This window comes from Melanerpes formicivorus, unplaced genomic scaffold (genome assembly GCF_026170545.1).
Source record: "Melanerpes formicivorus ecotype bairdi unplaced genomic scaffold, bMelFor1.0.p_v2 SCAF_19, whole genome shotgun sequence".
NCBI classification, from domain to species: domain Eukaryota; kingdom Metazoa; phylum Chordata; class Aves; order Piciformes; family Picidae; genus Melanerpes; species Melanerpes formicivorus.
The window spans coordinates 4023048-4036763 of record NW_027142371.1 but is presented as its reverse complement, the minus strand read 5'-3'; the positions used below and the strand labels follow the sequence as shown (position 1 = coordinate 4036763).

The following is a 13716-nucleotide window of genomic DNA, read 5'->3' as shown; positions in this document are numbered from 1 at the left end:
AAACAGCAGAAAATCCTATTAGCCTAGAGAAGCAGTGACAAATTTCTCTGTGTGGAATGCTTACAGGCTACATCTGGAATGAAAAAAGTGCTGAAAACCTCAGGCTTGCTTAAGCAGAAGCTCAGATGACGTACCTCTCAGAAGACTACGTTGCCATCAGTGAAAAGCTGTTACACAATCTAAAGCTCAAGCTTTTCAGCACTGCAGTCAGAATCAAGAAGTCTGGATTCCTACCTCAGTCTTAGATGTTGGGTTTCTTACATGTTTTGCATCACAACACTATCTTTCCCCTTTGCTCTGTAGCGAGCAGTAAACTTTTCACCAAAGCAATGTGGGCTCAGATAACTCAAGGAAACTGTCTCCAGTTTCACTCTGCAGCTTCATTTTCAAAACAACAGTATTGGTAGCTAGCCCCTGAGGTCCTGCATGCTGCTGGGGTGTGACTGGAAGAAATTCCCCAGATAAAAAACTAATTTCATGTGCTACTGACTCCAGTGTAAAGGAAGAGCATAAATCTCTTTCCCTGCTTTGCAAGCAGGCTGCTTGTCAGCCTTGTGTGTTTCCAGGTACTGGACCACAGCTCTGATTTCCACAACTCAGTCCAAAATTTTCTGACACATGCAAAGATGAGGGCATGTGCCTCTCTTCCCTAAGAGGGCCTGAAATCTCCATCTCCCAGAAAAGCTCACTTGGAAACATGCCAATAACAAAGGCCTTGTGCAACAATCCTGACAAGAGTAACTTTTTGTTTTCCCTCCACCAGCAAAGCAAGTTGCTCAGATACTAACCTCAGCGGGCAAGCTGAGCAGCTTTGGTCTTTCATCTGGCTAAGATACTTAGCGAGCCTCAGGGGGAATGCAATTGAACCACCACACTAATCTCAAAAGAGAAGATGACAGGATGCCATCCTTACCCTGAAGAAGGACTTTCAGCCTTCCATCAGAAAGCTATTTCCAGACAACACCAAAGCTGTTATTAGGAGGCACTTGGAACAATTTAAAGATCATAAGTCTGTCTTACTGGTTGATTCAAAACTGAAAGTCACTCTTCTTTAAAGAAGCCAAACAACAAGGTCTCAAGAATGCATACACCCAGACAATTTTGTCCCAAATTCACTTCTTGGAGCACTGTGGATCCTCCATTACCCTTCCTGCACATACCCCTCTGCCAACAAGCCAGCTTGAAGTCACTGTCTTACAGGGGTTTAGCTGCCCAAATTCAGAGGGAAGCTTCAGGGCAGGTTAGCCCTAAAAAAGAGGGCAACTGGCTCACAGAACAGTTGCCAATGATCTGTTTTGGAAATATTCAGCCTTGCTGACAAAATAAGACCATTATAGACGAACCACTGCAAAAGCACTCCAAGGTACTCAAAGCTGGCAACCTGCACTGTTTGGTTTTTAAAGGTGATAAAGTATAGCAGGACACCGTATGAATACAGACAGGTCTGGGGATTACATCATCTCGAGACAGATCATGGTACTACCTTAGCTCAGACAATGCCAGCTGAGGAGAAATGCATCTCCTAAAGCACTCCAGCCTTTTTGCTATCTTGTTCAGTGCCTCTCATTTAGGGTGTTAGTGTGAAACAAGGGCATCTGGAAGCCTTGGACAGCTCAGACTGAAGCACATGAAGCAGCAAATGCAAGAGTAGCAGCCATTTCCCTTGAAAGCATGGCTGTTATCTCCCAGCGAGGATGTCTGCAGGAGGACAGCGGGAGGGGAGGAGAGGACGGGGGAACAGGCACCTGGCAGCAGCTGCTCAGGGTGCGATCACATGGGGAAGTCACAAGTGGAAAGTGTTTCCAAAGCACGGCAGATGTGCAGATCGCAGCTTCCCCCTTCAAACCACCACAGCTTCGCAGTAATTTAACACCGCATTCTTCAGGTGCCATTTATGGACGTTAATAATCCCTTCCCAGGCCCTTTCCATTCCAGCTTCACAATCACAAGCTGGGAAGGATGCCTTATCTAAAGTGTCTCTTATTTCCTCTCTCTCATATTCTCAGCTGCAATTAGGTCGTGACTGGGAATCTGCTACTAGCAGGCACCAGCGCCTGCTGCAAGCAGAGCTTTGCTTGCCTCCTCGGGAGCTGCTGCGGTGTAGCTGAAGCGTAAAATAAGAGCGAGCTGTGATTTTAGTGAAATCTAAAACACAATGGGGACGGAGCATAGGTTAGGCTGCCCATGTCTCCTTTGACGTAAGACAGCATTAATGGAAAACCATCAACGGATTCAGGCTAAGGCATAGCAAGGAGCGGCTGACTGTGCAGGAAGCCTTTCAGAAACAGAAGGCACACCAGCAAAGGACAAGTTTTCAGCTGGCTTGCAGTATTTTATGCTCACTGCTAGAGGTTTATCATATGGTATTGCAGGGAGTGAACACGTGAGCCGCAATGGTTCTGCTGGGATTTCAGAGACACAAGAGGGGAAGAAAAAACCAACAACCCTGAAACCGCTTTTCCCAGAGTTAAAAGGAGTCTTTTCACCACTTTTCACAGACGATATAGATCAAGTCTTCAGCAAGAGGAACAAGATACAAAGCTAGACTCATCAACAGCTGATACAAATATTAGAAAATAGAACTATATTCATCGAAAGGAGGATCAGGTTTAGCAAGCACCTTCTATGGATGTGTGAGAATCAGGCTACCAAAGGAAAAGCAAAAATTGTTACTACTGCAAGGCAGTGTCACATGAGAAAAAGCTGATCAAGGTGAACTCAAATGGGGAATGAGAACAAAACCACCCACACTAGGGAGCAAGGCATGCTGAAATTATGAAGAAATTGATTTCCCCCCCTCCATGTCCGGTATCCCTGCCTCTCTATGCCCCCCAGTACACACAATCCTTCACAGTTTAGGATGACATAGTAAATCAGGAGGTACGAAAGAAGCCTGAACTGAAATTCATCCTGATTCACGACTAGCAAATGCCTGGAATCTGTGTTTTTCCTAGCAAAACTATAAAACTCAGAGGATGCCAGTGAAGATCGGGTCTATAAATCCCGTATGTGTTCCATGCCTCTCCTCATCTCAAGCTGTGATCACAAGAGATTCAGCAAATGGAGGAAATATGCAATCTGACAGAAGATTTTTCTTCCTGCGGCTCAGCTGCTTGTCACATTGACAACACGGATCAGCGCTGCAGCAGCAGCCTCTTTACTCCCCTTCCCTGTCACAGCCATTTCTGCACTCCGCAGTCTACTGGCAGCCCACACGCCACGCACAAAGCCCGAGACACCTGGCAGAAAGACACTTGTTCCTGTGAGCGCTTCTAACCCTATCTCCAACAAGCCCTGGCTTCAAAGGACCCATGGTTTCATTATTTGACATGGTCTCCTTGTTTGAAACACTCATCTCCCACAGACCAGAAACCTATTGCCACCTCGGATTTGTTTATTTTTTTTAACCACTGACAGCTGCATTTAATGGGGGTGTGTTAGGTTTTCTTTTTGGGATTGGGAAGAAAAGGGCAACACTTTGCTTGGTAGAGATTTAGTAGATAGGGATGTGGATTTAGTCTCTGATATGGATCTTTCTTCAGTGGGCTTTGCATTTTCTGTCCTTGAGGGGTGATAGAGAAGATCTGAGGCGTACAAATGTTCTCTCCCAGTTTACTACAGCTGTAAAGGAGTGGTTAAGACACAAAAGTGTCATCTTGTGAGTGGGAGAGGAGGAAAGCAAGAAGCAAAATTAAGAAGTTCTATACTCCACACACTTCTGCCACACAAAATCATAATTATCTATTTTGGGTATTTCTGAGTCTTATCTTGGCAGTTTTGATCCTTCAAAGTCTGGGTACAGGAAACATTTATTCTCTTGCACTGGAATTCTGTCTTCCCGATGCAGGTTTTATCTTCAAAGCCTTTTTTTAAGGCACAGGGCAGGAAATCAAATTGCCAAACTATTACAGACAGACATAAAAACGCTCTGCCTCCAACAGCAGCAGACAATGCTCTCAAGTGTGCACACTGGCCAATGAATGCAATCAGGGGACTCTTCCCACACTCTCTACAACATCACACAGAGGTACAAACTCATGCTTCACCAACAACAACTTCTGCTAGAGCACCACTCAACCTCTTTGAGAATTACCAAAGATACAGCACATCTTTTGCAGTAACACAGCAGCTTTTCTGCAACACACAATGGATTCTTCCCAAGATTTATGTGCAGTTCTATTAATCTAAGATGAACTTCTCTAAAGGATTCATTTTCAGTTTTAGCAACAGGTCACAAGTTTTTAATCAAGTGCTTTAAAAATTCCCCATACAGGTAAAATAACCACTGGAAAATCCCACACTGGAATTATTTTGCTGTTTCATTTCTAAAGGAATAAAGACTATTTTCCACTCATTTTTCATTGCTGAAGGAGAAACTTTAGGACGAAAAGGGAGTTTTTTGTCTGCAAAGTTCCTCTGTGGACACATATCCCTCATCAAAATCGCTGTCACAATCCTCGTGCTTCTGCTGCAGTCCCCTACAGTTGAGCTCAGCTGATGTTTCTGCTACAGATGGGAGGTGCTGGATGGACACAATATCGAAACAGTAACATGGTGACTCCACTGTGGGGGTTTTGGAATGGCTACTTTGTCAACTCTGTTTGTAAAAACAAAACTTTCCACCCAGTAAATACTTTACAACAGGAGTGAGCATACAAATGGCTTGCAGTACCCAAGAGGTTCACCACTTGGTCTTGCTGCAAAGGGCTTAAATTGCTGTCAAACTTAAAAGAGGGATTTTTCTTTTACCAAAAGACAAGCACTGCAAACTTGCTGGTGCCCAGCTGCTGTCAGCAGTATGCTACCTAGCAGATATTATGCAAAAAAAAAAAAACCAAACACTTGAGGCGTCCTCCAAGGTGAAGATGCCATTTGAACAACATGGAAAAGTAGATGCTTTTGGAAAGAAAGTGGTGATACAGAGAGAAGGGCAAAACCCCCCCGGGTAGGGGATTCTGTTGCCAAAAGCAAGGGAAGTGTGTCATGGTGAGAAAGTCTCCTTAGCTGCACACATCAAAACCTTGGAAACTGTTTTCTAACCTATCTGAAAATCTTCCAAGCAGAGTTTCCATGGGTTGTGAATTCACCTGCTAAGACTCTAAAAACGTAACACCCTTCATGTTCCTCGCAGGCACCAGTGGCTGCTACCAAAGAAGATGGAGATTTACCAGCTCAGTGCTAGGCAAACCCTTTGCCTAAGTAGTGGACGACGTGAAAAGCGAGGATCCCTCTTCAGGGGGTACAGCCAACAATGCACTGCCTCCATTTGCATCCACATGATGCATGAGGAATCTTTCAGCAATGAAAAACTACAATCAAGTATCAAAATAAACTGGACCTAGAACCAGGCCTTTCAATGGCTCTGTAATAAAGGGCTAAGCCAAGATTTTCAAACTAATGAAGGACAGGCAAACACAGAGCCCTGACTCTTCCTTCCCCAAGAAGAATTTTTGTCTTGTATCATGGCTAAGAGCCCTTCTAAAAGTGGATACTCTAATATTTCCCCACAAAGCAATTCACTTCCTTCCCACTGCTGGTCAAATTAAAGGCCATTAAAAAGGGTTGATCAAACACCCAGTGCACCACATCTGCCTGGCAGTATGACAGTGGCGGACACCAGACAGTCACATAGTCAGTTCTAAAATTCAAGCTTCTTATGCATTTTGGCTCTGTTCAGGGAAGTGTTTTGGTACAGTGACTGTAGTAATGGAGACCAAACTGAAACTCAGCTTGCTTCAGTCCTTCTCTTCTGGCTTCTGCCACCCTTGGATTCACACCTTCCATGTGAACATTTGGCAGTCGCCTGCGCACAAGCACGTGTTCCATTCAGGTCCTTCCAGCAGCTCCCCTCTGAGCAATTCCACCACTGTTCCACCTCCACGTTGTGAACTGCTGGGCTATGTCTGTCACAAGACAATAGCTACCTAAAAAAACCCTAATCCTCGTAGAAAACTTATGTTTATACAATTAGGGGGATAACAGCTAAATTAAAGAATTTGGGGCAGAAATGCTTAAATGTCAGTAACGAGGTCAGTTACTTCTAAAATGTTTGCCTTAGAAGTCAGCTGCCTTTACACAGCGAGCAGCCATGTACCCTGAGCATGAACTGGACAGAGAAGGGTTCAGATCACTCCCAAAGGAGTGATCCAACCAGATCACCACAGATAAGTTCCCTCACTACCATCTTCAAGACTAGCTCTCATGATACAGCATAGTAATATATTCATTTTTGAAGTATCAGCTTTGAAAGGCAGAAAACACACTACAGAAAACTTTCACAAGCGATGGACTCAGCCTGGGGAAGTGAAGTCCCACCTTGTGGAGAAGCAGAGCAGTATTACAGATAGCTGGAGAGACATCTTTTACAGAAGCAGGGGATGAGGGGACAAGTATGAGAGGCAATGGCTTCAAAGCAGGAGAAGGAAGAAATTCTTCACCTTGAAGGTGCTGAGGCACTGGAACAGGTTGCCCAAAGAAGCTGTGTAAGCTCCAAGCCTGGAAGTGTTGAAAGCCAGGCTGGATGGGGCCTTGAGCAAGCTGGTCTAGTAGGTGGCGTCCCTGCCCATGGCAGGGGGATTGGAACTAGGTGACCTTCAAGGACCCTTCCAACTCAAACCATTCTATGATTACACAATTGCTACTCAAAACACACCTTCAACAAAAACCCTGCACATTTGCACTCAGTCACACCATCCACGTAGGTGTATCCCAAGTGGGACTCAAGAGTTACAGGATATTGTGCTCAAAGGACAAATGAAAACTTAACAGATAATTGAAGTGACTGGAAGGCTTTAGGCACAGTGCCAAGCAAACGTGCCTTTCATACAGGGATTTCAAAGCAACACTGCAGGGAGGAAGGAATTACTCCAAGATAAAGCACAGCACGATGACATCTCATGAGCTAGGCCTCACAAAACATATTAGCCATTCTTATCTCCTTCCCATTGTTTTGGTATTCATTTTTTACACAATCAGTAGTGTGCAGCTTCAAGCTACAAGCCATAATTAGTTCTTCCAGTTAAAAATACACTGACCACTTCCAACTCCTACACAAACACAGCCAAATCATTAATGAATCCTGAAAATTTAAAGACAGTGCTTACACCGCTTCTTACAAAAGGATGGACGGCTGCAGGAGAGTGTTTGGAAACATAAGAGAGTCAGTTTTGGGGGGCCTGCTTGGATATCAAAAGCATGATAATCAGAAATCAAGGCAGTGTAGATGTATGAGCATTTACTTTCAAAATAAAATGAAGAAATGTAATGTATTAGGGAACAGTAAGGTTGTGTAACTACCCAAAAGGTCACAAAAATCTCCGAAGTGTGACCCCAATAAAACAAACCCACTGCTCAGCACAGAATCCCTCCTTCTTTCCATGCCTCTTTTTAATAGAAATCACTGCTAACATGAGCCTTTATTACTCAATTTTAGACTGTGTTATTGCATAAGCATCCTTAGCATAATCACTCTCCTCTATTCTCCAAGTGTCACAACAGAAGCTTACCCTGCAGGGACTGTTTTAGGCAAGTTTCATTGTCAATGTATGCCCCCTGGCACTTGCACATCAGAAGTTACAACTAGGAAAGCTTTTCTGAGTAACATCCTGGGTGTGACATACTTGGCCTTACCCCATCACACCAAATCACCATGGACAGACCTGCATATCTTGGTTCTTGCAGCTCACAGCCCAGGCTAGGACTGTGGAATTCATTACCACCTCCAGAGCTACTGGTCATCACAGTAAATAAGTGTTTATGTGGAGTGTAGATGATACAGCAGGTGACTAGCATGAAACACTTTCCCCATATTGTGGCAGCACAGTGTATCAATCACATCAGATGACAGCATGCAATCCTTTCAGATTCAACATCTAACCCAGCAGAAGTTCCTAACACTGCCTCACAGGGTTGAGATATCCAGCCACTGTGGTAGCTGGCCAAAATATCACCATAATTGTGGGCAATAATCTTTCCAGCTACTTCCAGTTATTAGGAGGCTGAGTAGTGTCATCAGGTTCACCAGAGCTACATCACTGGGGTTTACACCAACATTCCTGAGAGATCAAAGTTTCTGACAAACAATTGGAATCACACACAGAGAAAGATTATAAACAAAATTGATCAACCTTCCTGAAGTCAGGGTTACACCAGTTTTCAATGCCTGGAATAACTCTAAGCTACAACAGTCTTTTGGATATTGGTATTGGCTCACATCTGCAAGACACACAGCTTCAGCTACCCATATGCAAACGCATGCAGCGCCAGAAGTCAGGATTAAAGCACCTACACTCATATAAACCACACTGAAAAGGCAGCAGTTCCATCCTCATGTATCATCAGAGTAATTCCTGTAAGGCTCCATGTGCAATGGTGTTTTAACCTATGAGGACTTCATCAGCTTTTTCCTCACCTATTACTGTGCTTGGACTTTTCCCGGTCTTTTTCCTTGTCCTTCTTGTGCTCTTTGTGCCGGTGTTCTCGGTCTTTGTGTTTATCTTTGTGTTTGTGAGAATCTGCAAGCAGAGAGGCAAAAACAATTAAGAAATGAAGTTGTGAGAAAACTCCATGCCTCCCTCATGAACCTCTGCATTTTTTTCCCCACCCCCTACCAGTATTTTCTGTGATTCAAAACTTGTATGAAAAATCTTAGTTTCAGAGGTCCCGAATGAACTGATTGTTCCTGGAGCACAAGTTGATTCATCTTGGCAACAGCTGCATTTATATGGCCTTCAGTTCAATGACCTTTAAATGCTTTACAGACCCTGAAGAAACACAACCCTTGTTGTTAAATAGGTAGGTATGGCTATTGCAAGCTCAATCCTGTTTGGCAGATGGGAAACTTAGCTTCCTATGCCTCTAAGTATTTCATGTCGAACAGATCAGAAGGATACAGGAACAGAGCATAAAGCTGAAGGGTAGCCTGCTGAATCCTGGAGTTTACACTGCTGCTTCCACAAGTATCTTGTCTAGACAAAGTACACCCTACCCCAACCTCTCAAATTAAAATCATCTTATTCTTATCCCAAACAACACATGACAGACACACAACACAGGAAAGGGGGAGTAATGAGGAAAAAGGAAGGGTGAAAAGAGGATTAGGAATTATCTCCTCCTCCTCCTCTTCTGCAGAGACACCTCCCTCAAATAATAGCCCCACCAAGAAAATCCAACATGACAGCTATAATGAGTATGTGCTGGTGGTAACCCACCTACACAGGTTAGGACTGGTCCAAATTAAGTGACATGTCAGAAACGGGAGATGGCACTCAAGTGAATCTACATGAACACAGTCATTTTATTGCTATCAATTTCCACCCTCAGTGACAACTGTACTATATAAAGTCCTTTAAAGCACCTAGGAAATGGATGTGCTGCAGAAAAAGAGTAACAGAGTTGAACTGTAAATAAACTTATTTACAAGCATCTTTAGGCCCTTAAATGTTATTTATTTGTAGATCAAAAAAGGAGCCAAGGCTGAGTTAGCACCTCAGAAGACACTGTCATTTATAGACGAGCTCACTGCAGCGCTAGGAAGAACATGTGCATGCCCAAAGACTCCCCCCCAGTTTTACTGGGACTTGTTTGTTTTACATTTAAATTCTTAACACAAGTAAAATTAAACAAGCCTCTCGAGATACCTAAAAGGCTGTGCTGACTTTGGCAACCGTTTCCAGAGTGGAGCAGCAGAATTTCCACCTGAGATCTTGGATGTAAGGTATTAAAAGATTTAATTAATTGTAAAGATGTTACTGTGTCTCCAAAAAGGCTCCTACCCCTGCACCGAGAATAGGAAACTGCAGCACAAGGATTTTGTGACTTTCAGAGTCACATGCTGCAGAGCCAGGGAGAAGCCTCGTCTTCCTGACTGCAACTCTTTCACCACAAATTCATTTTTCTCCTTAACTGACACCAGCTTTTCCAACCTCAAAACATTCAACTGGTTTTAGTGGAGAAACACCCACAGAACATGATTTTAATCGATTGCTTTCTATAACTTCAGGTATTGGTTTCAGACACCTGCAGTAGGACAACATAAAATACTGTATGAGCGCTGACACTGAATCCTCCAGTTTGCCTTCTGCATGTCCTCAGACCTCCTGAACGTGGTGACACTCTCTTGTGCTTTGCTGTACTTAGTACACACACTTAAAGCACAAGATTTAGTTTCCTGTATTTTGATCTACAGGCACGTGCCAGGTTACGTGGAACATTTGGTGTTGCAGCACACAACACCTAAAGGGTTTCATGTACCTACACAGCAAACTCTTTCACAGCAGGCAAAGCTTTGCTGGCAAACTGTGCGGGGACCGGACACCTACACTCTCTGAACTGCCAAGAAGCAATTTCTCAGTACCCTTCTTCCCACCAGAACAACACACATTTCACTGGCAAAACTGTTTTCACAGTGCGTTTCACACTTAAGAGCCTTCAGTTCAGCCAGGAGCTAGAAGCTCCGGCTGTTTGCAAACTGCCTGGGGTTTATTCCCCAGAGATTTTACTACAGCCATCTATTTACACTTGATGAATAGGTAAATTGCAAGAAAACCCATCATGATGCTATACATAGAACTATGTACACTCATTTTATGCCATACTCGCTTTCTGAGGAATCATTTTTCTCCCCTTCCAGCCAATCGCTGGAAAACCATGCAACTGAGCTCAATGCTGTTTGTTCTCTTTATAGCTTAGGAACATGAGATTGTTTTTCACCAAAAAGGGGAAAATGGAACAATTTTTTACCTTGATCACCAGATTCCCTTCCAGATGAAATTAGTGTTTGCTCTTGAAGGCTGTTCCAGGGCTATACCCTGGAAACACTGGAGTCAGACATCTATTTCCTCAATTCCCTGCACTGCTTAACAACCATTTGGTATTTTCAGACAATTAAAGCCTGGTTCAGCAGGACAAAAAGCGCCTGACTAGTTCAACTAGCTCTGCTCGCTAGTGTTTGTCATCACTCAGCTTTCCTTTACTCTCTCCCAAAGGATTTCTAGCGGGAAGGTCTTTCACTGAGGTGTCCTGGCTAAAAGGCAGGCCACAAGGGCTGGGAACAGGAGGGTGTGTGCATGAGCTCAAAACCAGAAAGAAAAACTGGCAGGAGAGCTTTCACCCACATGCAGTTGAGTCTGGAGTGGTACTTGGCCTCTTGCACTGGACACCGCTTTTAAATTCAGTACCTCCACAGGGCACCTGCCAGACAGGTCTCCTAAGGATTACTCCAGAGTATTTGCCTAGTGTTCAGACTCAACAGCGTTGTTTTCTGACACAATGTCATGAGGCAGGTTAGGGATGAAGACTTCAAAAGAGTTTACTAAATAGTCCTCAGCTGACATGCACACCTTCAGAAGGCATTAAACCCCCTTTTTTCCCCACCCCCCTCCTTTTTCTTGTGGGTGGAGCTGGATGAAGTTCAGGGGACTAGATCACTAGAAAGGACAGAGTTCTCTTCATGACATATCACACAAAAATGCTTTGTTCCAGACAGGCTTTATCTAGGACTCCAAGTTAATGGTTATTTGGTAGCTGACATGAAACAAGTTTAGCCATTTCACTCCAGTGTACCCACTCCACAGAATCCAATACAGCATCACCTCCAACTGAATTACACTGGCAACAAATGCCCAAACTGGGAGCAAAACTAAGACACAGTGGGCCACCTCACATCAAACCCCATCAACACAGAAGCAATCAACAGAAATGCTCCTGTCTGTAATATATTTTCTTTGATCTATTTATCATTCTGATTCCTAGAAGAATCTTCCAGCCTCCGGTAACTCTCTCCCAGCTTGCAGCTGATTAGCAGTTGACTAGGTCCAGCCTCTCATGAGCTGCAGAATGAGGTCAGACACCATCACACATTCACATTTGTTTCCTGCCTTTTATGTCTTCCATGAAGCATGTCTGCTCCCTCTAATGCTAAACAAGGAGATGAACACTATTCCTTCTCCAAAAGCATCAGCAAAATCCACTGTCTACCACGAGCAAAATTCAAACCCCTGAAAGCTCGCCTGGTATTTCAGAGTTTCAGAAATTGAAGCATCTCATCCAAGCACCAAGGTTACAGTGGGGACTAAGGTTATGCTCACTGGGCAAGGATTCATTACCCCTGAGGCTCTCCCTTCAGTATCCTCTAACCCAAACAGAGCTTTTGGCATCTCTTCTGTTCTAGAAAGCTTGATGTCTCTGGCACTGGATCTGTGTCTGTAAACGCTGAGCCTGGTATGTCTCCAAAAGATTACTGCAGTCCTCTTACTATTCCTGCCATCCCTTGTACCTCCAACAATCACGAGCAGTTCTGCATTTTTGTCTGTTGATTCATCTTTCAGCTCTTGCTTAATTACAAGCACGCCTGATTTAAGGATGGGAAATTCTAAGCACTTCTAGTCTGTGGCTCTGTGGCGTTCTCTCCACCGTGAAGTCTCAGGGGAAAGGCTGAGTCATTACCCTATTTGCAATACTTGTATATGTGTATTGCTGGAACAGTGCAGTTTTACTCTTCACCCAGGAACAGAGCTGTTAAAGGTTAGGCATCTCCAGCTACGGCACAACAGCAGCAGAGATGCAATAAAAGACAACCCTCCTCCAGTGAGCAGTTGTCACTTGGAGAGAAAGAGTACAAAGGGACAGCAAAGCGAAGCAGTCTCACAGTGAGGACAACACAAGCTTAACAGATTAGCCTGCTGACAAAACAGTTATGTGAGACTACACAGGTTTCATTTGTGGGACAAAGTAATTTGCTTTTAAAACACTTCTCAACAGCTTTCTCCAAACAACCTTCCAGAAAAGGCTGCTTATGTATCACAATCCAGGGAAGCAGCTCTACTTCCTATATTAATATTTCAGTTTGGACATCAACTTTTCTAATGAAATATGAACTCCCCGAGTTCTTGCATGCCCAGTCCATACAGGATGCTACAGAAGGCATTTTGCCCCATTTCCATGTTATCCTCTTTTCATTAGAATTTTTTTAAGAACAGAGGAAAAAGATGTGAGCAACAATCCCATCCTTCTCACTTCTCCTCAATTAAGTGAGATAGCTGGCAAATTAACACCTGGTAACCCCAATTTCTGTTCAACAGTAGCATTTCCAGATAAATCTATTAGCTTTCCATCCTCGCTGTCTTTCAGTTCACCTTCTTCTAAGTTTCTGTGGGCACAATTTGAAAACCTCATTAACCTGCTTACCAAAAGGTTGCTGCCAGAGATTTTTGTTCTTTTGAAGTGTTTTACTAGGTCTGGGGGATAAGGACTTTTTGTGTTTTTCCTTCTGGTTCCAGCAACACCCCAACTGCTTCTCCTTGCAGTGTAGATACCTCAGTGGGTACACACGCTGGCATTTTATCTGTTCAAAGCCTCATCTTCACGTTTCTCTAGACTGATGGTCCAGAAAGGAGATTTAAGCTTACTTGATTCTTAGGACTGAAGAATCTGAAGACACAGCATGAAAAATTGTTACCAACTAAGAAAAACATTTTTAACTTCTGGTTACTCCAGTAACACTTCTGCTTCAGAAGAGTGGCTGGAACTTCTGCTCAATTTAAGTCCAATGTCTTGATATTAGTTACAACAGAAACGTGGAAGCTCTGAAGACTTTTTCAGGGTCACTGGTCTGTATGAGCATGGTGCTCTTTCTGTTGCCAGAATATTCAGCTGTCCTGAGCATAAAGCATGAGCACAAAGCCCTTTACTATCAGCACAGAGGACACATGTGACAAA

General features: G+C 43.7%; 1 protein-coding gene across 1 annotated transcript in view; it reads right to left on the bottom strand.

The window, feature by feature from the left end:
• The window catches only part of TOP1 (DNA topoisomerase I), a 68833-nt gene that overhangs the window by 30735 nt on the left and 24382 nt on the right, over positions 1 to 13716 (bottom strand). The window contains exon 3 of the mRNA XM_068149832.1: positions 8411 to 8513. Coding sequence (XP_068005933.1) covers positions 8411 to 8513 — 103 coding nt within the window. The remainder of the gene's footprint in view (positions 1 to 8410; positions 8514 to 13716) is intronic.